The sequence below is a fragment of the Neospora caninum genome, chromosome VIII (assembly GCF_000208865.1).
Source record: "Neospora caninum Liverpool complete genome, chromosome VIII".
In the NCBI taxonomy this organism is placed as follows: Eukaryota; Apicomplexa; class Conoidasida; order Eucoccidiorida; family Sarcocystidae; genus Neospora; species Neospora caninum.
In genome coordinates, this window is record NC_018395.1 from 231,657 (window position 1) to 256,813 (window position 25,157).

The 25,157-nt window shown below is 52.9% G+C and overlaps 3 protein-coding genes across 3 annotated transcripts; 1 reads left to right on the plus strand and 2 right to left on the minus strand.

The window, feature by feature from the left end:
- Positions 1 to 388: 388 nt before the first annotated feature.
- NCLIV_030380 (Zinc finger (C3HC4 type, RING finger) protein,related) lies at positions 389 to 1,146 on the minus strand (the record flags this gene model as incomplete). Its single annotated transcript, XM_003883234.1, has 2 exons — positions 389 to 707; positions 989 to 1,146. The coding sequence occupies 2 exons, from the start codon at positions 1,144 to 1,146 to the stop codon at positions 389 to 391; spliced, it is 477 nt and encodes a 158-aa protein (XP_003883283.1).
- Positions 1,147 to 4,889: 3,743 nt separating this feature from the next.
- On the minus strand, positions 4,890 to 6,052 carry NCLIV_030390 (conserved hypothetical protein; the record flags this gene model as incomplete). Its single annotated transcript, XM_003883235.1, has 2 exons — positions 4,890 to 5,105; positions 5,846 to 6,052. 2 exons carry the CDS (start codon positions 6,050 to 6,052, stop codon positions 4,890 to 4,892), a joined length of 423 nt encoding a protein of 140 aa, XP_003883284.1.
- A 9,690-nt stretch (positions 6,053 to 15,742) lies between these two features.
- Positions 15,743 to 23,229, plus strand: NCLIV_030400 (putative SNF2 family helicase; the record flags this gene model as incomplete). Its single annotated transcript, XM_003883236.1, has 8 exons — positions 15,743 to 18,306; positions 18,534 to 19,875; positions 20,322 to 20,426; positions 20,939 to 21,027; positions 21,422 to 21,704; positions 22,227 to 22,346; positions 22,614 to 22,688; positions 23,170 to 23,229. 8 exons carry the CDS (start codon positions 15,743 to 15,745, stop codon positions 23,227 to 23,229), a joined length of 4,638 nt encoding a protein of 1,545 aa, XP_003883285.1.
- Between the last annotated feature and the right edge of the window lie 1,928 nt (positions 23,230 to 25,157).

Below are 25,157 nucleotides of genomic sequence, written 5' to 3' on the forward strand. Positions count from 1 at the left end.
CTTACCCAGATTAGCCAATAGAGCGCTTCTCGGACATCGTAGGAGATGGCGACGACGAGCATCGCCGCCTGAACCTGACGCCCAGACGCACACCACGCTAACGGGATAACAAATGCACGCAGCACTCCACACGTTGCACGCGCGCATGCGCGTATACAAACAACCAAAAATCTACATATAATTATATATATATATGTTTGCAGCTTAGTAAGGGCATGAGCGTGGCTGTTCTGGCTGTGCTTTGCCTCTCTCTGTCGCACAGTCGAGACCCAGGGAAATGCCTCACCCTCGGTCCAGGAGACACCCGCCTCCCAAGTCAAGAGTCCCCTGTCTACATATACACTGGGAGGAAAACGGGATGGGCACACAAGCACGGATTTGCGTACGTTTATGCACACATATATATTTGTTCATGTCCATAAACATAAACATATATATATATATATATATATATATATACGTGTAAACATATATTTACATCCGTAGATGCACCCTGGGTGTGCGTATCTGGGTGCCTTCGTTTCTGAATGTGCCTGCGGCTCGGAGGAGTGGCATCGGGAGAGAGTTTCCTTACTGCCTTTTCGAGTAGTTTTTCTTTCGCCCGGTTGCGTTCAAAGACTCTGAGCTTGCCGACGAAGAGTCGCATCGAAACTTCCATAGCGACGTAGCTGGTGAGGACCAGGAAGATCCAGAAAATCAAGAGAGACCTGAGGAAAGCAGCGAACCGGGAAACGCGCACACCTCCCGGGTGTTTTTTGGCGCATGCACCCGCACGCCACAGAGCTGTCTGGAATCGGCTCGGAGGGGGGCCCGTTTTCCGCTGGGTCGCAGTCCCGTCTTCAGCTTGTTCCCGTCGACTCCTCTCTGAGTTTGTCCTGTGAACTGTCGTGCCCGGCACACCTGTCGACTACTCAGGGGTGTCCCTTTGCTCGTTCTCAGCAGGGAGACAGCGGTAGCGCCGGAGCTCCACCTCGCACGCAAAGCTTACTCGACGCCGTGACTCCATTCGGACAGCGACCTCGTGGTCATCAGAGAGTGAACGCATGCAGCGGCCGCGGTCGCCCAGCCCAGCAGCCCGCCCTGAAGAGACCAGACGGGACCACTGTTGCTTCTTTGACGCGCGCCTCCGCGTCCTGTCGGCTCCATCTTTTCGGACCAAGAGGAAGTCTCCCTGCTCACCCGGCTCCCTCCCCTTTCGGTCTCTTCTCTCGACAGCTCTGACGCTTCGCGAGCCTCCAGTGGTGTCCTCTCGCCTCCTTCGTCTCGCCTCGGTCTCCCGCCTTCTCGCCCTGTACGAGTAGTTCTCTTCCTCGCTGCCTGGTCGATGCCTCGCGCCCTCTTCCTGTCCCTTCTCGCTCGTCCCCTCCGTATCTTTCTTTCCCTCTCTCCTCTTTCTCCTCTCTCTTCCCTGTGTCGCGTGCATCTGTCTCCGCAAATATCTGCGCGCTTCTCTCTCTTCCTCGTCCTCTCCGTTCAGGGAGAGGCTAGCTCCCACGCTCTCCCTTTTCGCCTTTCCGGGTGGAGGAAAGAGAAGTTGCAAAGATGCACGCAAAGTTGTAGAGCGTGGTATCCTCGGGAAGTTCCCTGAGCCTGTCAAGACAAGTACCCATTTGGTTCCTGACAGAAACGTTTCGCCGCCGCATGTTCAGCGCCTGTCGAGAGCGAAAAACGAAGACAAGACCGCCAACAGGTGCCAAAGACCCTGGAAGAGAACTCAAGACGATTGGGTGTTTTGTTTTCCCAGCAAAGAACAAAGCCAAGACATGCCTGGGACGTGTGGTGTCTGAACCCTCTCTCTGCCGGTGAGCCGCGATTCGCACTCCGGTCCACGAGAGACAGAAAAAAAGAGCGACGCGAGGCGGGTGTAGAGCCGAGCGTCGAGGAATGTGAAGGACAAAAGGGAGTCCGCGAGAAGACAGACGAAAAAGAAAAGACGCTCCCGAGTCAGAGGGGAAAGAGTGCGGTAGTCTCGCCAAGGACAGATGCAACTCGATTGCAAGCGAAGGAAAGAGAGAGTCGGGCTAGGCCGCGCGGCTGTTCCACACCAGGCGCAACGAAAGATGGCTCACAGAGACACACGGCCTTTTGAGGAAAATGCGGAAAAAAGGACTGCGGAAAGAGAGACAAGGAAGAAGATAAAAACCGCCGTGAAGTGTCTCACGGCCGCTGGAGGGTACCTTGGAAAGCACAAACAGGTAGCAAAAAACGCGAAACGGAGTTTCCAGGTAGAGCCGTGGAGGTATTTTGCGAAGAAAGGTCTCCGCGCGCGTGACAAAATTCGCTTAGCTGACGTAGATCTCGGAAGAAAACTCATCAACTGAGTTCGGCGCGGAACACGAATTCCCCGTCTCGTCGGAAGACACCGAAGGGAAGTGCTTTCACGCCCCCCGGTCTTCCGCTGTCTAAAAAGAGTTCCACTTGAAGCGAAACAAACTGCGTTCTCGCCAAAAATCGCCTCTCAGGGGTTTGTCGAACCGTCAAAAAGTAGCAACACACGAAACAGGGCGCCACGGGATGCTCAAAGTTGCATGCGATCAAGTTCCTCAGCTGCCTTTCCACAAACGGTGCGCCGAAAAAACGCACGAATGTTCTTGTCGACAGATCCAGATAGGTTCGAGGCTGATGTACTTTAAAGAAATTTCTAGGGTGCTCACTGCAAGCATACATATACATATATATATATATATATATATATATAGGTTCAAGTGCGACTATGTCTATATATATGTATATCTTTGTAACTGGTAGACAGGTAGTTGTAGTTCCTTTTCGGACGCCCAGGTCTACACACGGCGTTTCTTTTTGCGGGCCGAATTGGACCTTTGAGTTTCCGGCAGCTATCGTTGTTTCTCGGTCTCTGGAAAATCCCCTGCAGCTGCACACTCGACACTCAGGCGGGTGCCTCCTGCTGTGCGAAAGGAACGTGTTTGACTCATCTGTCGAACCCAAGGGAGAGTGGACGGTGGAGATTTTCAAGTTTCTAGTGCAGAGAGGAACCCGGAGTGACACGAATATAAAGCACACTGTCTGAAAACAGCACTGGTTTCACAGGCTGGAGTCCACACGCCACGTATTAAGCCGCAGTTCGACGGGCACACGTGCAGCGAGACGAAGGAGGGAGGCATTTCCCATGCGTTTCTGTCTCTGTTTGTTTTGAATTTTTTCACACTGTTTTCCCCCTCTGTTTCGAGCAGACTGACTGAAAGACCCAGCTAAAGACAGCTCTCGTTGGGCAGACGGCCCAAAGGTCGGCTCTCGGTGCGAATCCCGTGGCCGAGCCTCTCACCACCGCACAGACAAGAGGAATGCCTTTCTCTTGGAGAGGCTGTTCTCAGGACCGACTGCTTGCGGCATTTGCCAGGTTCCCCAGCTTTTTCAGAGGGACAGTGCGTGGGCGTCCGTATGTGCGTTTCTCTGTCTACAGCGCCGAGGAAACTGGGAGATGGGCCGCGCGTTCTCTTGCCGTTAAACCCCGTTTTTGGTGGTATTACTCGCATGACACCGCAAAATACGCTCGACACTACCATTCAGGGACTAATACCACAGAGGCGAATGATGGCCGCCCGTCGCTGAAGTAGAAACGGAGAAGTCTAAGTGTCTCAGATAAGCCTCAGGTTGGCGAGAAGCATGGTTCTAGAGCGAGGAGCAAGCTCGCGAGTTCTTCTCCAGAGCGAAAATCCTGATTCCGGTGTGCGCCACGTCAAAACTTTACAGAAAATGAAGACAAAAAGCAGAGGTCTCAGGGGGTGCATCCCCCTGGGAAGGACAAAAGAGCACCAACTGACTAGTGGAGAAAACCCGTCATTCACGCCTCACGTTCTCCGCCCACTTGTTTGACAGTGGAAGGCGCGGCATGTCTGCATGGGCTGCGAATTCTGATTCATATGTGTGTGGTAAATCCTGCGGGCAAGCACCTTCCCTAACTGAAAGGTTCTCGTAAACTGAAAAGCTTTATCGCGCAGCCACTCGGGTCGACACACGCTTTTCCAGGGAGACCGTCAAACCTCCAGCCGGATCAGAAACAGCCACTTTGCAAAGCGCCTCTCAGTTTTTTTTGAATTGTGTGTAGCTACAAGAAAGGCACTGTCGTCTAGTGCCTTTGGATTCTCCTCTTTCGACGCCTAGGCAAGTTGCCTATGCTCCGGCTCTCTCGGGCCACGGCTGGCGCCGCCTCAAAGGGGGAGAAAAGGAGTCCTTTCCTGTCCCAGGAGAGATTCTTGATTAGCCATCACCCCCCAGAGTACTCATAGAAGCCACAGATATACGCGGTGCCAGCGTCACAGAAGCCCGAACGCCTCTCCTGCCTCGACAGGAGGGTTTGCGGTTCTCTTCCACGCGCAGCACTTTCTTGCCAAACCATCCTTCACCCCTCCAGATTGAGGGCGACGAGGCAAGAGTTCAACGTCGGTAACGACGAGTTTAGGAAGTAACAGTACCAAGCAAAACAGAAACGGGAAGTTACTGGGTGATGGACGCAGTCTCTCCGTGAACCTCATGGATCAGGAGAACGTACGCACACATATGGAGGCGCGTGCTGAGAGACATGCAGAGATGCATACGCAGGAAAGCAGGCGTGTGCATAGGCACGTAGGTACATATGTGCATGTGTAGGCCGCGGGTTCTACGGACCCTCGAGAGGAGTGAATCCACGAGTTTGACAGTTTGAAAAGAAGAGACAAAGAAGGAGAGTGTTCATCCTGATGCGAGGACACTGCCAAGTCCTCACGACGACGTTTCTGTGCGGCACTGAGGTGTCCTTTGGAGCTTTGTCGATGTGCATCCGTCGTGTTTTCGCGCGCCTTTGCTAGCTGTCACCGAGCCTGCTCTCTGGTGTCTTGACTCCTTGTCGGCCGCAGCCACAAGCCGACCTTTAACAGTCTTTTCGCGCCTCATCCGAGAACGCCTTCCTCGTCTTCGTCTTCCTCAAAGAGAAGTCTACGGACAGCTTTCGCCACGTCTCCACCCTCTTTCCGCAGCGCCTTTTCTGCGACGCTGCCTGGAAGAAGAAGCAAGTCCTTTACTTCGGTCACCGCCTTGGGATCCACATGCACCGAGCTGCCTTTCCCATCTTTCCGATTCAGCGAATCCATCAGAGCCGCCCGTTGCTGTGGGGAGTACATGAACAAAAACGATGAAGAAAGAGATAGAGACGAAGAGAGACAGAGAGGAAGAGAGGGGGAGACGCAGACACGAAAGGCAGAGAGACCAGGAGAGAGACAAAGAAAGGAGACAAGATGCTGGACGTTCCAGCCGCGCGCATAACGCGGAGAGAGTCACGCATAACTCGATGAGCCCGCGTGCGCACCGTCAAGAAAAGCGCAACGCAGCCTCCCTCACGCCTGGCAGCACAACAGTGCATACGCCCTACCTTCATCGGCTGGGAAGACGAATATGTGTACATAAAAGTATATATATTTGTGTGTGTTTGTAATCAGGCGTGTCCAAATACGCATGAACGAGTAGATAAATACAGGAGACCAGTCTAAATTTGTGAATCGCGCCAACCGAGAGTTTTAACTGGTTCTGTGACTCGGAAAGCATGGTGCGTCCCGTGGATCCAGGATGACGATCGCTGCTCATATATCCAGAGTCCTCCACATGCACATCTCTACACACAGATACTTGCAGATATACATATATGTATATATGTATAGGTATAGGTATACATGAATATATATGTCTACATATGGAGGGGAAGTCAGCACGGAGTAGATGTCATGAGGGACCGTTTTACATTTCTTTTTTTGTTCCGGATTTGCTAGTCGCGCTTTCTGTTTTTTTTTGCAGGTGCATCTTTTGTGTCAACTCGTCGGGGTTTTTCTCTCCAGTGTTCGCCTCTGTGTACCTTTTCGTCCATTTGCATGTCCCCCTTGCCGCCGTCGTTGGCGTCCTCCTCGCTGAGAGCAGCTAACTGCTTCTTCTCTGCCTTCCATTCTTTCTGCCCCGGTTCTGGGGTTGAAGACAGGTCTCCGCCAAGTCCCTCTTCGTCGCTCTCCGGCCCTGGCACTACGGAATCCTTCTCGTCGGGTTTTGCTTGAGGAAGCGGCGCCATCGTGTTGAACCTTGCTAGAACTTCAGTTCTCCGTTTTCTCCTCGCTTCATACACGATCTCCGGAGAGTACACTTGACGATCTGTTCTCTCTTTCGGGGAGTGCGCTCGGCTTATCTTCTCCAGACACAGTTGCCTCTCCCTCCGCGGTTTTTCGCTCTCGTTTTTCCTCGTCCTTGCGCGAGCCCCCACAGACGCCAGCCGCGGAGTCCCCTCCTCTCTCTTCTGTGCAACGGGCGTCTTTTGCGTAGATCCTTGTCTCCCTCGCCCGCAACTCTTCTTGCAAAGCCCCGCATCAACAGAGTTTCTCTCCGAGAGACAGAGATCGCTCTCTCTCCTGTTTCCCGGCTTCGTCCGCGCGCGACGCTGCGGGGCTCCCCTCTCTCGCGGCTTCTGTCCGGAACTCTTCGGGAATCACGGGAAAACGCGCTTTGCTCTGTAGACGAAAAAAAGCAAATCGCCGATTCCGTCCCTGATCTGGTTCCTGGTCCTATTCAGCTCAAGGGGCAATCCGGTCCGTCGCACATATTAACAAGAGAACATGGGACTGCAGCGAGAAGCGAAATGACGCTGTACAGACGCGGCGGTTCCTCCACGCCGTGAAAACCTGACACACCCGAAATGCAACACGCACCGTTTGCCTGATGATTTCAAATTTCTTGAGATTCGGGCGGGATGAGCACCTGCCGTTCGTGTTGGTAAATTGGCGAGAGAGAGTCTCTGGCGAAAAACGAGTAAAAAATCGCGGCATGCATGCGAGACCAGTGTCTCATAAACTGCCACACGGGAAAAGCACACGCACTGCATGCGCAAATTGCCGCTGCAGAAATCTCCGCCTTTTCGGTTAATGCGTTCGTTTGGTGTTTCCTTTGAAACCTACAGCGGTTGAGGCAGCGATTTGATATTTGCATCTCGAGATATGGATATCTACTTGTGTTCATCCAGATGTGTGTGCCTGAAAAGCTTGTTTCCGACGCGCACAGACGTTGCATCCAACCTTTGAAAAACATGCGGGTGCCTGAGGCCCATTTTGTCGCACGAGAAAAACACGCACACACTGCGCATATAGGTATATGCCTGCCTCGATATAGATAGATTGTCATTTGCACATATTTGAACGAATGCGCACACAATGGGGAACGCGGACGCTTTGGAAGAGACCTGGAGCCCTGTGTCACAGTAAATCGAAACTGGAGACGAATCGTATCTACACGTGGATGTTTACATGTATGCGTATACTTTATAGCTTTGTTGTTTCTTGCCAAACACGCGAACCTACAAAACACCCGTCGAGGAGAAACAGTCACGAGCAAAACCGACCGTGCTGAGCTTCCACTCTGTAGACCTTGGGAAGTAGATGGAAAGAGGATATGCCATGTCGTCGCTTTTCAGCAGCGACTGCGGAGAGAATTGCGTCAACACACCCGATGCTAAAAACAGACTCAGAGACCGAGAAGGGCATGTGCGGTCGCTTCTGTGATGCTGTATCCAGTTGGAGGCAACGCACGGTTGAAGAGTCTATAGTTTTTTTGGCGTTCGATCTCACTTCTTCGGAAACGCGCACCAAAGTGTGTACTTTGAGGACCTGAACACTTCTACGAGTGCGTCATCACTTTCGTATTCTGGGGACCATTCAGATATGGGTGAGCCTGGCATTGAATCCTAGACTAGTTTTCTTTTTTTCCCGCGAGGTCTTCGGGAATTTTGATGGCGTTGTAGTGCCGACAACGCAAAAGCAGTGGACGTCGTCGGTCAGAAAGGAAGCGATGACTATATTGTCGACGAACACAGAGACGGGCAAATGATAAGCCGTTGAGTGCACAAACAGAGGCAAGGATCCGATTGCGGCCGTACCGGCACAAAAGGTTGCGTGACGAGAAAACACCCAGCCGGACCACGAACAGAAGACGGACAAAGACGTTGCTTAGGCCTATCGGGGACACGTGAAGCACGGAACGCATGGAGAGGGAACCCTAAAGAAGTTGTGGGTGGAGAAGAAAAGGGAACTTATTTCAGACAAACCGCCACTGACGAGAGCGGAATTCTGCATCTACCCATGGCCCCAACTGCTGCCCAACGTGGAGCTGCCAAAGGTCCATGCAGTTTTATTTAAACTCGAACTTTTTATCAGCGAGGAGACGCTTCCATTGAACCGTTGCGTAATGAATACAGATCCATTCACAGTTGCTAAATTTTGTATCATCGCGTGTATACATGATACAAAGAGAAACATATATATATATATATATATATATATATATATAGATATCTATATATATAGCAGAGAGAAATGTATCGCCCTTTAGTCCGTATGTATGGTAGCAATGCGGAGCGCGTTGGATGACTCGCAAAGAAGCTCATGTTGGACAGAAACGAAAATCAGAGACCGGCTGTTGAATTGAGCGCTAAACGCGACCTGGAGCGCGGGAAGGTCTTCAACCTTGTGTTCTTTTGCTGAGGCAGACGAAAGGACGAGAGGAGAAAAGGCAAATGCCACGAAATAGGGGACATAACATAGACGTGTTGTTTCAAGTCCGTCAAGAATAGCACCTGCATTCACGACTTTGGAAATCGCGCCAGACCGACAAGGCAGCTGAAACGGACGTGTGAAGTCTCTATGCAAAAATAGAGTCTGCTTTTTCTCAGGTTTTTGTTGCGAGAACACCAAAGTGTGTCTTCGTCTGAGAGGGACAGACTAGGGTTCTTTGAATATGTAAAAAGCCTTTTGTGAGGGTCATTCTGTCCCCGCAGATGGCCTTCCTTGACGCTCCCTGCCGAAACAAAAAAATCTAGTGTTTGCAGGTCTTCCCAGGTTAACGCTACACGATCATCGATAAGTTGTGTCCTAATCGAACCGAATACTTCTCTCTAGCATAAATCCGGATCACGCCGTCTATAAGCACACAACGCATTCGAAAATCTGCATTTTCTCGCTGTCGTCCCTCCCCATAAGCATCGCAAAAATCAGACGCTTGTCCTTGTGCGCTATTTCGATGCATTGTGCTTGGCCGGCCATGCAGAGCCAAGCACCTGCAATTGCCAAGCCCAGATCGCGAGTACTCCCGCGGGCATCGTGCGGTTCGGCCGGATCTGCTCATTTTCATCAGGATAAGCGTGCACGGATGGAACTCACTTCTGTCTCAAGTTGATGTTTGACGTTTGCGTAGCGACGAAGGAGGACTTCTCGCGCAGCTTCTCTGGTGCGTAAGAGTTCCTGTCTCCCGCTTTCGATTCGCGCGAGCAGTCCCTGCATCTCAACTCTTTGTTTTTGTCTCCAGACTTCCTCTTTCTTTTTGATCTGGGAATCGCGGAGCTTCTGCCAGTCGCGAACTTCTTGGGCTTCCAACGCGTCTGCCAACTCTTTCGCTTTCCTCGCTTGCCGATAGTTTTTTGCCCTGGCATGCATCGATTCTTGTTTCCGCAGCGTCAGCAGCTTCGCACTCCAACGAGGGACTCGAGGCTGCATGTCACAAGAGATTCTTTCCAGGTATAAGACGAGTTCCCTGTGCTGTCGCGCTTGAAGCTCACGCTCCATGGCTGCTGCACACAATCGACGATAAAAGCGTCCAGGCGTAAAAAGCTGAGGTCCGCCGGAAAAGGTGAAACAGGACGGTCACACAGTCTACGTGTATATAACGATATGCGTCCAACGGTAAACTTGCATATGCATAGCGGCAGGCGAGCCTATTGCGGCTTGGACGGCTGTAAAAATGGTCCTAAATATAATGAAGCGTAGAATTACACACTTTCACTGACAGGATGCATGGGTGCTCTTCAGATGCGCCTGCAGCACTTCCGTCTTGTGCGTTTTCCGCACGTATCCTTGGCCTGTGCTGGCTTACCGGCGTTCTCTTCGAAGGTCCGTACGTTCCTTTCCTGAACGGAAGAGGGAAAGACGCGTCCACACATGCGTGGTTTCAGAGCTACTCGTTTCTCCAGTGTTTGACACCGGACAGACTGGCATCCGCAGCACGTGACGAACACCTGGGGAATTCGTGAGGAACGTATCCCGGGCTGTTTACGGAAAGACGCGGATGCTGTTGAGTAAGGCCGACTTCACCACGTAACGACGCGTGCAACGCTGCTGAAAGCACCATAGTGAGACTCCAAAGAAGACGTCCTTCCTGAGTTCCTTAGGTGAGTACCCGTTTTCTGGAGAGGTTCTTCGAGAACTCTGGGGCCCTTGAAGACTATATACCACCGCCGCCCACTTAAAAAGTAGTTCCCTTCCCTGCGCGAGTCAACCGAAAAAAACTCTCGACGCCCTTCTTAAGAGAGGGCGCAGAAAACGTTTCTGAAACAGTGGAACGTGGCCATCGGCTCCGTGGCCAGGAGGGTGAGAAGAGGTGACGTCGCATCTCTACTTCTTAAGGCCGCTCCCAGGGCATGTGTTTCAAGAGCGGAGAGCGGCCGTGACGTCGAACGCCTACCCATGCATACTGGAATTTCACGCATTCTTCCTTGTGCGAGTCGTCAACGCACAGACGCTGTAACAAGTGAAGCGTCCTGAGCTGCTCCCGTCTGTTAATTTCTTCGTACGCCTGCAACTTCTCGATGTGAAAAGACACTTTTTCCGCTTCCTCGTACTCGCCTACACTCTCCAGCGCTTCCCTTCGCCGCTTCAACTGGGACAGTGCCCAAGACACTGTTTCTCCGTCGACAGAAACCGGCCGTCCTTCTGGAAGCGCCGGCTCCGTTTTCTGTCGATCGCCGTCGCAATCTCGCGATGACGGTCCCATGGTCCTTGGCTACCAGTCCCTTCGGGATGGGATGAGAGGACTTCCATAAATAATTTGTAAACAAAGACTGCATCTAAACGAAGAGCCATGTACAGAGAACAGAGAAAGGAATGGGGAACAACGGGTTTGTCGTGCGCGTCTATTTTCCTGGAGATTTGTAGACTGAGGCAACAGATAACTACCAAGCCACAGGAGAGGAGAGCCTATCAAAGGGCCGCACGTCACGGGTTGCTGTGTTGTGACCCATCGCTTAACAATTATAGACAGAGGACGATTTTCTGATTTTGGGGGGGGAGTAAATGCTCTCTCAAGTCACTCGCTTAAGCGAGAAACCGTTGGGATGCGCATATGTATAAAACACGAACTTGAGGGGAACGTGATATTGACGCTGCCCTTGAAAGAAAGGTTGATGCTCAATGAACACTCGTCCACGTGGACACAAGCACACGTCAAACGCTCAGAAAAAGGACTTTCTGTTGCGCCCTCCGTCAACCCATGAGACACTAGGGTGCGTTCCGTTCTGGTCCTCCAAGACAGTCTTCCCCGTCCGCGAGAAGGACGATGAGTGGCGCACAGGCAGAGATGAACAGAGAGAGACAGAGAGAATAGAAGAGACGGCCAGAGACACACAAAACGCCAATTTGTGGAACGGAAATGTTTAGCACGTTCGAAATATCTGAACTTGCAGAACGCGTCGAGAGAGTTCCTGCTGGGTGAGCTATTTTGTCTGGTACATTGGTCTCGAATTATTTTTCAAAAGTCGCTTTCTTTAGGGCCAACCGCACGCAAAGGCAGTACATACCACAGCGATAGTTGCAGAGACTTTATTTTGGAGCCACGAAGACAGTTCCGCTGGACTCCACGGTCACGAGTTATTCAACGCCGAGACCCTGAACGCATATGTTTCCAAGGCCAGTCGAAACCGAGCAAGATACGGACTCTGGAAGTCTGGAAGAAGAGTGAAAGAACATGCGAAAGAGGGAAACTGGGTGAGGGAACTCAGCAGATCAAGGTTCGGTTGCGATGTATGCAGATACACGAACACCCATAGACGCTTCTGTCAAATCAAATCTGGAGTGGAGCAAAACAGGCGAAGATGGTTCTTTTGTATATGGACCTCGGTTTCCATTTTGGAATCTCTTCTCCCCTTCGTTTCCGTGGGGTTTGTGTGTATGTGTGTGTTTGCTATCCCAGTCGTGAACGGTTGGATTTCGTTTTTTGGGGCTGCATCCCATGTGCATGCTCTCGACTGGCTTCGGTGTTCGGTCTGGCATAGACCTCCGCCCCTTTCAGCAGAACAAAGAAGTCCAACAAAGCAGACCCGCTGAATCTGTTGTCTCTGCATTTCCTGTCTGTCGGCTTGTCCTTGGAGCAGCGTGTGCCATCGGACGAAGCATGCGCGGATTCGGGGCTGCTCAAGACGGCGCACAGGATAGCGTCCAGCTTCCACCTGAAAATCCTACAAATCTTCAACTTACCCAATGCGTTGTATGCTACAAAACACATGGTTGAGTCAGCGCCTCCGCCCATCGCCAGCGAGAGCCTACAATCGTCAGTGTATGAGCAAGTGGCGTTCCGACGCTACGGACAGCAAGCGATTTCCACGAAACATTCCGGGTCTTCGAGCAGCTCAAAGTGCAATGAGTGAAGAACACTGCTTCTGCTTAACGCGCATGTAGCGCCCGCCAAGCAGCTGACTCAGCTGGTGCTAGAACGCTCACACTTGCTGGCGGACAGGATGTCGAAACAACGCGAACGGAGGCCTCAAGATCACACCTTCAGCAGACACACGACCAACACACTTGGATAGAAACAAATTGCAGCTAGCATCTCCACTGCGCCAGAGAACCAAAGCGTTCTGCACGTCTGGCGGGCCAAGACGTTCTCCACGTTTTAGAGGAAAAGGTAGGCCAGGGAAGATGCAACCTCTGTTGGCTACGGGCGACATACGCGGAACACAATGAGAAAGGCCGGCAGCGCGTCGACCTTGGATACAGAGTCCAGGCATTAAGCGTCGTTGTTTCCCTAGTGCTCGAGGCCGATAGAAACGATGACGACAGCGTTGTCTCGTAGTACGAAGGACGCAAACACTCCCGTCCGGCCGAAAAGCACGAAAGGTCGCCTTTGCCTGGCAGAAGCATGAAAGAAGTCATTCGAGGCCCAGCAATGGAAAGCGCCGACAGGCAACACAAGATTTAAGCAGACACGACAACACGGGCTTGGCATATCAAAGTTCCCAAACCCGCGCGCTGGTCCCGGAGGCCGACGAGGCAGATGCGGTGATACTAGGACATCCAACAAAGAGCAAAGCACCTTTTTTTTCACAACTCACTCAAGCCTCGGGGAAAAAGAGGGGGCTGCGCGGGGCGAGAGCTCTATGATAAGTTGCTAGGACTGCAAATGCTCTTCGCTTCTTCTTGCCAGTTTTGCGTTCCCGTCTCCCTTCTTCGCGTCTTTTTCCACCAACCGTCCTCGCTCTCTCTCACTATTCCCAGGTTCTTCGCCATCCTGGCTGTCCAACACTCCCCATCTCGACTTGCGTGTCTCTGTGCTTTTCGCTTGTCTCTTCTTCAACCTGTTTTTTGCTTCATTCGTTCGTTCCGTTCCCCTGCAACCTTTTGCACCGATATGGGGCCTTGGTCTCCTAATCATGACTAGGCTTGTCGGCACTCCGACGCCAGTCACTATGTCTGCAGACCTCTTTGATGGCTTCCTTGACGCCACACCGCATCTCCTCGGGTTTCGTCGCTGTCAAACAAGCTCGCTATCTCCAGCGGAAAACATCTGCCAACTTTCTCCGAGCGCTCCGCTGAAGGCGCTGGACCCTCGACGATGGCAAGGTCGCGTGTGCCTTCGATGTGGCCCGGGCGACAATCGCTACACAGCTATTCGTCTCATGCCTTACTTTTATCCATACAGATTCCTGAAGCCGAAACCAATGTTACATCTACTGATGTACTGGGATGCGCATTCATCGATACACTCACTGGTCGTAGGACACAGACCCATGCTGCGACATCAGTCATTTCTATGCGTGGTGCACCCTTTGGTCAAAATCTACTGAATTGGTAAGCGAGCGTTCAACTCGCGCATCCACAGTGACAAAGAAGTTGTACACTAAACGATGTGATTCTCTTCTGTCAAGGTGAGGAGGCCGAAGATACACATGTTCTTTGTGGAGGGCTCGACTGGGAACCGTCGTTCGCAGCATTCCAGTGTGCCGGCCCCTCGCCGTGAGAAAGTATAGAGTATTGGGCATTCGGGCATACCAGGCGCTTCACTTAGAAAGAAAGGCTTTTTCTAGCAGGTGACACATGCATGTACATCGCTTGGACTGTAGCGAAACAGAGAGGTAGAGACATTCACCGTTGTGTAGGCAGGTGGAGACACTGAACGCACTCCTCGAGCTCCAAAAGAGTGGGTGTCTGCGTATGATTCGTTCGCCGCTTCTATACTAGAGGTGTGCCTCGTGCAGTGTGCTTCTGCCCGCCCCCGCTTTTTCTTCAAAGAGATCACGTATCTCTCCAGATGGAGCGTCGCGAAGACAAATCTGCACACCACAAGCCGTTACAAAGAGCTCTAAAAAAGGCATGTCTGTCTCAGAGGTCCAGCGACGGTGTCGAGGCTTTCCGGAGAAGCGCATGCACCGAGCAGCCTGCTGTTGTTTTCCTGCGTCTTTCGCGTTTGTGGACGACGGGACGTCTCGTGCTGCTGTTCACGGGCTTTTCGTCCTTGTTGTCGCTGAGAAATCTGCTTGTTAGAACGTTCCTCGCGAAAAAGGAGAGTGGGGGAGGGCGGCCAGAACGCCATTTGTTTCGCTGGCTCCATCGACAAACTTTCCCAAGGGCCGATCCGAGGTCGGTTCCACACGCGCCAGCAGCAAAGATTTCACGAAGCCTTCTCTCCTTCCCTTCTTTCGACTTACGCTTCCCCTGTTTGAGGCGGTCTTCCATAGACAAATGGGCGTTAGACAGGCGCGGGAAATCTTTTCTCTCCCGTCCCCTTCGCCCCGGTCACTCGAGAACCGAAGGGGGGTATCTCGCGTTTCCCCGGGGAAAAGAAAACGGCTATGTTTCTGCCGTTGGCGAGCGATGGAAAGGAGTCGAGAATCCAACTTTTTTTCGTTAGCTTCCTCGTCCACTTGAACCTTTTCCGCACCGTCTCTCTCCCGAGAGGCGCCCTGTCATAATTTCAACTTCGGATAGGAACGAGCGCCTTTCCTCTCTGCGCTGTCCGCTCTCTTTCTTGTCGTCTTCCCAACAGAGAACGGCGCGCATGCCGTAGCACCTCTCCCGCCAATGCTTGCATTCTTTGCTCTTTTCCCCCGGATCAGAACAGATGAGAGAGGCATGCGGAAACCGGCAGTCGGATTCCCTGCCGATCTCCCCTCTCGCGTCGTTCCCCTCTGCCGAGCAGTTCCAACCCTAGCTGCATGACAGCGCGGTAGGCCTCGCCGACTTGTGCGTTGAGACCGCCTTTCACGGTCTCTTCTTTCCAAATCCCCCCGTCAGTCAGTCATCCGCTGTGAGAATCCCCGGTCCCCCCACGCGTTTGCGTCGACTTTGAAACCCAAAGTGGAAAAACAGTGAAACGTGGAAGAGCGGGTGGCCTCTCGGTGTCTTGTGAGAGAACCCGCTTGCTGTCGAAACGATCGGTTTTCGACGAACTCGCTGTGTTGAGTTTTCCACCTGATTCCAGCGGAGCTTCGAGAGTGCTTGAGTCTTCGCTGAGGTGTCTGCGGAGACACCCAAAACGCTTCTGTGTCCGCATTTTCTTGTGTATGTTCCTTTTGCCGCGTTGCTTCCGTCCCACGGACTTCCGAACCTCAAACCTGTATCTACCTTCTGTGTGTGCGCTCACCTTGCGCGTGTTTGGAGTTCCCTTTCCGTCTCGCGGTCCGCGCTCCGACGGCTCGCTCGCTTCTCTCCGTGATTTTCGCCCTCTCTCTGGAACCATGTCGGCGCGATGTGTCGATTGGAAGAGGTACATGTACGACGGCGGGAAGAATGCCGCACCTGTGCAGCAAGTGAACGGCCTCCCGCGCATTCCTCGCGCTCGAAAACTCGCTGACGAACTGCTGGGGCTGAGCGAGGCAGAGCCCGATGTGCGAGGCGGCGAAGCCGGCGTCGGCGAGAAGACGCAAAGCCGCCCAAGCTCGCCTCGATTCGCCAAGCCGGAGCGGCGGAGCAGCCGCGGGAGCGACGACCGGAGACCTGGCAATCACGCAGATCGCCCCAGCGGAGACAGCGCGTCGCGGGCACTCTCTCCACGATCCCCAGGAGGCTCGGGCGTCTCGCCGCCTCGACAGCACGCCGGACGCTTCGACAAGACACGCGAACGCGAGGACACGGAGAGACAAAAAAGGGAGCGAGAGAGAGGGTGGGAAAGGGACAGCGAGAGAAAGAGGGAGCGAGAGAGAGGGCCTTCTTATGGAGAGCGGAGTGCTGGCTCTTTCTCTTCGGTGATTTCCTCCGCACGCTCCGGGTCTGCGTCGTCCGGCTTTTTTGCAGGAAGGAAAGCAGAGGCCGGAGACCGGCGAGAGCATTGGGGACACCGAGCAGAAGGCAGCCCGCGAGCACCCTCTTCGGGTCCCAACTCGCCGACGACTGGGGATGCGCCAGGACGAGTTGTCGCGCCTTCCGCGAAAGGTTCGACCGGAAAGGACGTGTCCGAGTCAAAAAGTGGAGAGACCCACGGGGATCGAGCTCGCGAGTCTTTGGACATCTTTCGGGAGGAGCACGCGAACGGCGCGACGGCGCGCGACACAAAAGAGGAAGACGGAACCGCTGACAGCAAAGAAATCAAAAACGAAAAGACGGAAGTGAGAGTGGGGCCGAGCAGCAGCGGGAGGCCCACACACTGCGCTTCGGCTGTCCGGACAGCGGACGAGACCCCAGGTGCTTCTCCGCAGGCGCCTTCGTCTTCTTCAAAAGAAACTGAGGTGGGGCGAGCTCCCGACAGAGACAGGAGCGAGACAGCAAGCAGCGGAGCCAGCGAAGGGCCCGCGGACGCCGGCAGGACCCAGGAGCCAGGCACCTTCGCTTCTCTCTGCAGTAGCCCGTCGAATAGGCTGATGTGTCTCCATTCGTCCTTCTCCGCGATTGCCGCGCAAAAGGCAGGGAGAAGTCTCAAGGACGACGCAGAGGGAACCGCTCAACCGCCGCGAGGGCCTTGGCTGGTGCGGCAGCGCGGCTTGCCGTCGTCCGCGCTTCCGCGGTCGCACGGAGCTCCCGGCGAAAAGAGGAAGGCCGAGGAAACAGAGCCAAGTCCTTCCAGTCCGACCCCCAAAAAGCCCAGATGCGAGGGTGAGAAAGACAGCGCAGAGGACCCGGAGAAGCAAGCGCAGCCAGAGAAGGCAGGGAACACAGCGCATCTCGAGGCCGACACGCCCAAGGAGAAGCCACGGAGTTCTCAGAGTGGGAAGGACGCGGCGTGTGGGGTGTCTCCGAGCCAGGCCTCGTCTCCGAGTGTGAAGAGGCTCCGCGGGAAGCGTCGTCGCCTCATTCGCGTCGGCTCGCCAGGGTCGAGCGACGACGACTCTGCCGTTTCCCACGGGGGGGGGTCGACTGTCTCCGTGGCCTCGGAGAGTCCGTCACCCGCCCGCAGGTCCACGCGCGCCTCGCTCCCGGACGTCAAGGGCGCCAAGGCTGGCAAGGGTGGCGAGGAGACAGGCAAGGTTGGCGACAAGCTGCGAGCGTCAGGACCGTCTGTGGCGTCGCGTGCGTCTTCGCCGCAGCCGTCGCCGTCTTCAGAGTGTTCCGTTTTGGTTCTCGACTCTGAGACGTCGTCCTCGGAGGCGAGCAGCGACGAAGAAGACGCACTGGAGGCGTTGCAGGAGTGCTTCACTGAAAGCGCAGAGATGACGGCGCGCCTCGTCCAGGCGCTGGGCGGGTCGGAGAAGCACGGACAGGCCGACGTCGCCGAGAAGATCGGGCGGGGCCGGTGTCACCCTGAGAAGTCGTTTGCGCTGCCTCCGGACCTGAGCCGGCACACGTCGTCGGTCGTGGAGCGCCTGAAGGAGTATCAGCAGTGCGGCGTTCACTGGCTGATCACTCTCCACGAGGCGAACCGGAACGGCATTCTCGCCGACGAAATGGGTCTGGGGAAGACGGCGCAGACCTGCGTGTTCCTCAACTACCTCTACCAGAGCGGCATTCTGACCAGTCCGACGATAATCGCCGCTCCCGCGTCGCTTCTCGACAACTGGATGAAGGAGCTGGAAGTCTGGGCTCCGTTCCTCGCTCCGGACCGCGTGATGAAGTACCACGGGAAGCAGACGGAGCGCAGAGAGATGGCTGTTCAGTTCCTCGACTCTCTCGACTCGGACGACAAATTCCTCGTCATGGTCACCTCAATCAACACCCTCACGTCCAAGTGGGACATCCAGTACCTCCGGCAAATCCGCGAACTCTCCTACCTCGTCGTCGACGAGGCACACTCGCTGAAAAACAAAGACAGCCTCGTGTACAAAAAACTGAACAAAACTCTGAAATGCGACCGCCGGCTCCTCCTCACTGGGTAATCGAAATGGGCCACACGGGGAAGACACGCGACTGCTTTTGCTTCTTCAGTCGAGCTGTCTCTGAGTCGAGCCGACACAGACGCGGAGGTTCCTGCAGCGCAGAGGGGGGAGGCTTCAGCGAATGTGCGTGTTTTTTTTGTTTCGAAGCGTTTTTTTTGCTCCCGCCTTAGCCACAAGCGTGTGTGGACACTCTGTCGCCTGCGCTCGGGCCGCGTCTCTTCAGGTCGCCGATTCAAAATCGCACGTCGGAGCTTCGCAATCTCCTGCTCTTCCTCATGCCGGCCGTCTTCGATGGGGACTCCCTCGACCTCGCCCTCAAGGCCTTCTACCGGCAGACGCGCCGCCAGAAAGCCGCGGAACACCGGAGACAACGGCGGCTAGCTGCAGCCGGCGCTAGCTCCGCTGGCGGGCGGGACGGTGAGGCCGGGAACGTGTCTCCGAAGACGGCAGAAGAAGCGCAGTCGTCAGAGTCCTCCAGTGGAAATCCTCAAACCAAAATCCTTCCGTCGCCCGCCACGAACCCGTCTGCTTCCTCCTGTTCTTCTGCGTCAGTTGAAACAAATGGAGACGCGAAACCTGTGGACGGAGTCAGTGCCTGGCCAGCCTCGGAGTCCTGCGAGGTGTTGGAGCCTTCTGGGAGAACGGAAAACGGCGAGAGCAGCCTGATTGGTGAGCTGCGAAAATCGGGGGAGACGGCACGGAGTTTGCTGGATGTGCTGACTGCGGGGGGTTTTCCGTCCGGCTCGCCACCCGAGTTGAATTCTTTCTTGCTTGAAGGGGCGAACGCGAAGGTTGCGGCGAAGGAAGACGAGGCAGCGGCGTGTCAGCAGGCTGCAGAAGTCGAGTGTCTCCAACGCATTCTATCACCCTTCATTCTCCGCCGTCTGAAGAACGAAGTTCTCGGCTGTCTCCCCAAGAAGAAGAACGTCGTGCTCAGATGCGAAATGCAGGGCCGGCAAAAAGAGCTGTACATTCAAGAAATCCACACCTGGCAGTCGGAGTTGACGCGCTCCCTCGAAAAACTCACCTCCGAGCTCACCGGCCAACCGCCGTCGCCTTCTTCTGGCGTCTCTGTAGAGGCGGCTGGGAGGGCGGCGAGCTCCAGCAGTGAGAAGCCGTCGGGCCAGGGATCTCTCGATGCCGCCAAGGCCGGTCCGAGTCTGGAGAGCGACGAGCCGCGGTCAGCCGTGAAAAAAGGCAACCCGCGTGGCGATGAGTACCCCGATGCGTCTCCCGCGCAGCCTGTCGCCTGCTGCGCGGGAGAGAACGGGGACGGAGGCGCGAAAGGCTGCGTGTCGCAGAAGGACCAAGACGCGACCGACGCCAGTGCGCAGGCGCCGAACAACCTGGCAAACTCGCCTGCCGACAGCTCGCCACTCGGCAACGACGGAGAGCGCACCGCGGGCGACCTCGAAGGACTGAGTGTCGGAAAAGGGCCGAAGAGAGGTGCTGCGCTCGCCGCGCCTGCGAAAAAGAAATTCGTCAATTCTCTCCTCGCCCGCTTGCGACGCATCTGCAACCACCCTGTCCTCATGCAGGGTGCCTACACGAACACGCAACTCGAGGTGAGGACTGCATGCACCTTGCAACTCGTCTGTCGCCCTCGCATGCGTCCCACTTGTCCACAGAGCTTCAGACAAAGAGCGTGTCAGATATATACATATATATATATATGTATTAATATATATATGTATTTATATGTATGTTTACATGTATGTTTATATGCATGTTTATATATGTATATATTTATATGTATTTATATATATGTGCGTTTGAATAGGTCTGCTTTCGTGGATCTGTACTGGGGAACATTTGCAGTCACCGCGCACGCCGTTCCGTCCTCCGTCGCTGGGGCGAGGTTCCCTGTTTCCCCTGGTAAAATGGAGTTGTTAGGTTCCGGAAAAAGCGGCGCGTGTTTTGGGAGTTTGTCGCTGACCGGACCCCGAGGTCTGTTTTCGTGGTATGGCAGGAGGCAACGTCCCTCTGTGTTTCTGCGTGACGGGCTGCGCAGGAAATCGTGCACCACTTTTGGCTGAGAGTGGATGGGTTCAAGGGGAATCCGCAAGAGAAAGTCGACGAGGAAATTCGCAAGTGGAGCGACTACGAAATCCATCAGGTGAGAGAGACGCTCTCCGCGTCTCCAGACTGTCTGGGTGCAGAGGAAGGCGGCGAGTCGGCGTCTCGAAGCCGCGGGATCGAGAAAGGTTTCCGCACGAAAAATCCCGTGAACGGCTCTCAGTGGATGCTTAGGTACAGACGCAGTTTTTCGTGTGTGAACGCCGCGCCTCCCGCTTCGCTCTTTTCCTTTTCGAGGCTTTGCCGCGCCTGCCTTCGACGCTGAGGCTCTCTCGCAGGACGCGCGACCTGCCAATATAGATATGGAAACGCCATATATATATGCATATATATATATATACATATATATACATATATATATACATATATATATACATATATATATACATATATATATATATATATATGGATCTATGTATATATGTATATGTATATTTGTGTTTGTATGTGCATATCCATACATGTGGGTGCGAGTGTGCGTAGCGTGGATGTCTTTGCAGAGCGGAAAGTCTGTTTCGGGTGTCCGGTTTCCTGTGGGGTGTCTGTGTTTAGGCGATCCAGCAGCAGGTTTCTCAGGGGGACTCCCGTCTCGCTCACCTCTTGCTCCCCAAGGAGATGGTGATGGACAGTGCGAAGATCCGGTAGGCAGAAAGCGGCTTTCTCGTTCGCCGGTTCACAGGCACTGCATTTCTTCTGGCCTTCCTTCAAACGAGACGCCGTTCGGACTTTGAGCATTCAACCTCTTGTCTGGTTTAATGGACGTGGATACGTGTACATACACACATATGTATCGCCTTGTATTCGCATGCTTGTGCATGTGTTCATGTGTGCTTCCCAAACATATATAGGTACATATATAGGTGTATATATAGGTACATAGATATGTATCTGTGCATGTTGAGGGAAAGGTTGCCCGTTTTCCGGTGCCGAGTGTGTGTCGCCACCTGTGTGTGTGCTTGCACATGTGGAAGGCGCATGCAGATTGAAATTTTTTCCCTTTTCGTGGGGGTGTGTGCGCATGTTTCTGCGTGGCAGGAAGATGATTGAGATTGTTTCGGAGATCAAGAAAAAGGGCGAGAAGGCGCTGATTTTCAGCCAGTACACGACGTACTTGGACGTCGTTGAGGAGTGTTTGACGACGTTTTGCGGCGACATCGGCAAATGTCGTCTCGACGGTTCGACCGCCGTGGAGGATCGTCAGGCTTTGGTGGATGAATTCAGCACAAATCCTGAACTGACGCTTTTCCTCCTCTCCACAAAAGCTGGGGGACAGGGACTCAACCTCACAGCTGCACGAACCGTCATTCTTATGGACCAGGTCAGAAAAGGACACTCCGCACGCACCTCCTAAGCCCGAGAGACGCTTCCAGCCGTTTGCACCGGGGAAGTCTCTCCAAAGACAAACACAGATCCCTCCTTTGCAGAAGGTCAAGCCTGAGACACACGCGACACATAGGGCAGGAACTCAGAAACCAGATGGCAAGGTCACCGGAAAGGATCTGTATCATATATTGCTACATCTCACATCTCTATACATACGTATATATATATATATATATGTATTTGTATATATATGTATGTATATGTATATGTATAGACAGGGAGATGCCGATGTGTGCGTGTGTCGACGTATGTAGATGTGCACTTTAAGAGGATGTATGGCTGTGTGTGTGTGTGTGTAAATTGAAGTGTGTGGATACCCGTGAGCGTGCGGATCTCTCTCTGCAGAGAGCGAGGAGGAGGCAGGCCGCCTGTCGCGCTGCCTCGGAGTCTTCACTGCAGCAGACCGAGCGTGAAGGGAAAACGTCTCTGTTCTCGTTCTTTCTGTTGATCGTCTTAGGACTGGAATCCACAGAACGACCGACAAGCTGAGGATCGAGTTCACCGCCTCGGCCAAACACAGGATGTCACAATCTACCGACTCTGTTGCCGAGGCACCGTCGAAGAATCCATTCTCAAGGTCAGCACATCGACTCTCGGCAGCACGTGAAATCATATATATATATATATATATATATATATCTACATATATATATTTATATTTACAAGTATATACAATTATCAATCTCTGCATATATATTTATGTATGTGCACTTGTATAGAATGTGTCTGTGTAGATGTGAGTGTAGGCTTTTCTCAAGGAGAAGTCTGGCTACGTAGACAGGGCGCTGCACGCGCGTTGCATTTGGGTGTACGTGCACTGGTTTGTGCATGCGCGGGTTTTCAGTGCTGTCAGGCGAAACTCGACCTCGACGTTGCGTTTGGTGGCAACAGCGAGCTGCTGCAGGCAGCGATTCTTCAAGTGAGTCGCAGCTTTAAATAAATTCGCGAAGGGCCGGAACCGAGAAAGCCCATCGCATACAACTCTTTTTTCCTCACGCCGTCTGTCCGCGGCGCGATTTCCAACTCACGACAGTCGCAAACACTCAGAGAAAATGAAGGTTTCAGCCAACTGAGAAAAAGAATCGAATGCATGCACATGTATCTGTGTATGATCACATGCATGAATATATATGCATATGTGCTGGTAGATGGATGTGGGAAGGTCTATATTCCTATGTGTGGTTTCATTGCTTTGGCCCACTTTGAGTTGTTCTTATCTGTTGGCCTGATGCAGTGTTTCTCCGAGTGTCTTTTCCGTCGCGTCTCTGCTTCGGCTCGATGCGTGCATCTTTCCTGTCGGTGGCGAGCGGCAAGGACAGGGGCGTTCGACGAGGACGTGCGTTGCACCCTTCTCTGCTGCTTCAGGCGCTCGAAAATGTTCTGTGTGTTTTCTTCTGCAGGATTCCTTGAGTGTCCTATCGCCCGATACGGAAGACGAACCTAACCAACCAAAGACTTAAAGGCAATGGCCATTTCGCTGCCCTGTTCTGCCTCCCCACACTCCATGGAAATTTCTCGCAGCCGAAATGTCACCTATTTCTGCCTCCCTAGAAGTCCATACGTAGACATAGATGCATATATATGTATATATATATATATGTATATATGCATGTGAATGTAGATGCATGTGTGTCTTGCTTTAAAAAGGATGTGAAAACTTGTGCGAATGAAAAGAGAGATCTGTGCAGATCTCTGAGGAGTCGCAGCTCTTTTTTGCGCGACTGAAGTTTCCTCCAAAGCGAGTTGTTTTGAATCTGCGGATACACCCGAGATCGCCGCTCTCTTCCCCGCACGTCAGCAGTTCGCGATGTCTCCGCGCCGATGAACAAGGGGAGAATCCATAGATCTGCGTTCTTTTGCGATCTCTGTTTCTCTTTTTCGGCGCATGTGGCGACGCGCTGCCTGCATAGCTTTTTTGGCGCATGGCGTTTGTCATTGAAAATGTTCCGCTTGCCGAGTTCTCATCGAATCCGGTCTTCTCTTCCGGAAGATCGAGATGGTGGACTAGCGTCACTCTTCACGCGTTCGTGTGCACGCATGCAACTCACCTGCTTTTAGGAGTATATACATGCATATATATATATATATATGTATATATTTCAGAGTTGTTCCAAAATAGCGAAGGCGCGCTTTGCAAGACTTCGGGATATCTGTATTTAGCGTCTTTCTGTGTGCGGAGCGAAATGTCAAGCCGTGCCTCTGTCTCCTTGGAGAGATCAATGTCGCAATATAGATAGATGTATACTTGTTGCATATCTACACGTTTACGTATTTCTGGGTAACTACATTCATCTATATATATACATATATATATATATATGTATATGTATTTATATACTGGCGCGTAGGGAACGGGCATCTGGGAACTGCATTGTGTGTAAATTGTGTTGTTCGTGGCAGAAGTCATGTTGTAGTCGTTTGTTGGAAGAGAGATGGAATTGCTTTTTGTTCTCATCCACGCGTTGTCAGGGAGAGTCGTGTCACGCGCACAGACTCCAATGTGCCTCACAGCGGTGTCGCGTGTCTGGGTTTTTGTCGATTCACATGCCGGTGGAAAAAAAAAACTTCGGATGCAAAGCATCTGCCTTCATCACCATACTGTATCTTCTATCTTCCTTTTCACTCTCTCCTCTCGTCTCTTCTTCTCTTGCTTTTCACGTTTTCCTCTCTTTGTTCTCTTCCATTTCCGCTCCTTCTCCTCTTCCTTGTTTCCACACCTTTCCTTAGCATCTTTTTCTCTCCCTCCTCTCCTCTGCTCTTTCTTCGCATGCACCCACTGTCCTTCTTGGTCAAACATCTTTGTGTTTCTCGGAGATCGCATTACCCGCGTGACTGCCGACAGCACCGGAACACACGCAGGGAAACTCTAACGCATGAGAACGCATCGCCTCATGTATACTATATATAGATACATGTATACTATATATAGATACATGTATACTATGCAACTGTAGGGTTTACAGACAAAGGACGGATAAATGTGTGGGGCACTCTTTCTAGGGTGTGTATAATAATGTATAGATAGATAGATATGTATTCTCTACGGAGATCGATATGCAAGTATGCGTGGTACTTGTGAAGACTTGGAGACGAACAGATTCTAGAACGCCTGTTGGGTATTCTGCCATCCCCCAGGAGTACCGTCAAGCACGAGAAGCTTAACGACGCAGTCCGACCAGAGACTTGCTCAGAAAACGTCTTGGACGTTCCAACGACCGTTTCCAACTTTTGTCTCCCTGGTGCGGTGTACATACTCACCGACGTCTCACCCGCCTGTGAAAAAGCGGTTCAGTTGTTGAACGAAAAAACATAAACCGACTTTATTCATGCCGTTCATTGCGTCAAGAACGCATCTATAATATATGCATGTATTTAGAGATATGATTAC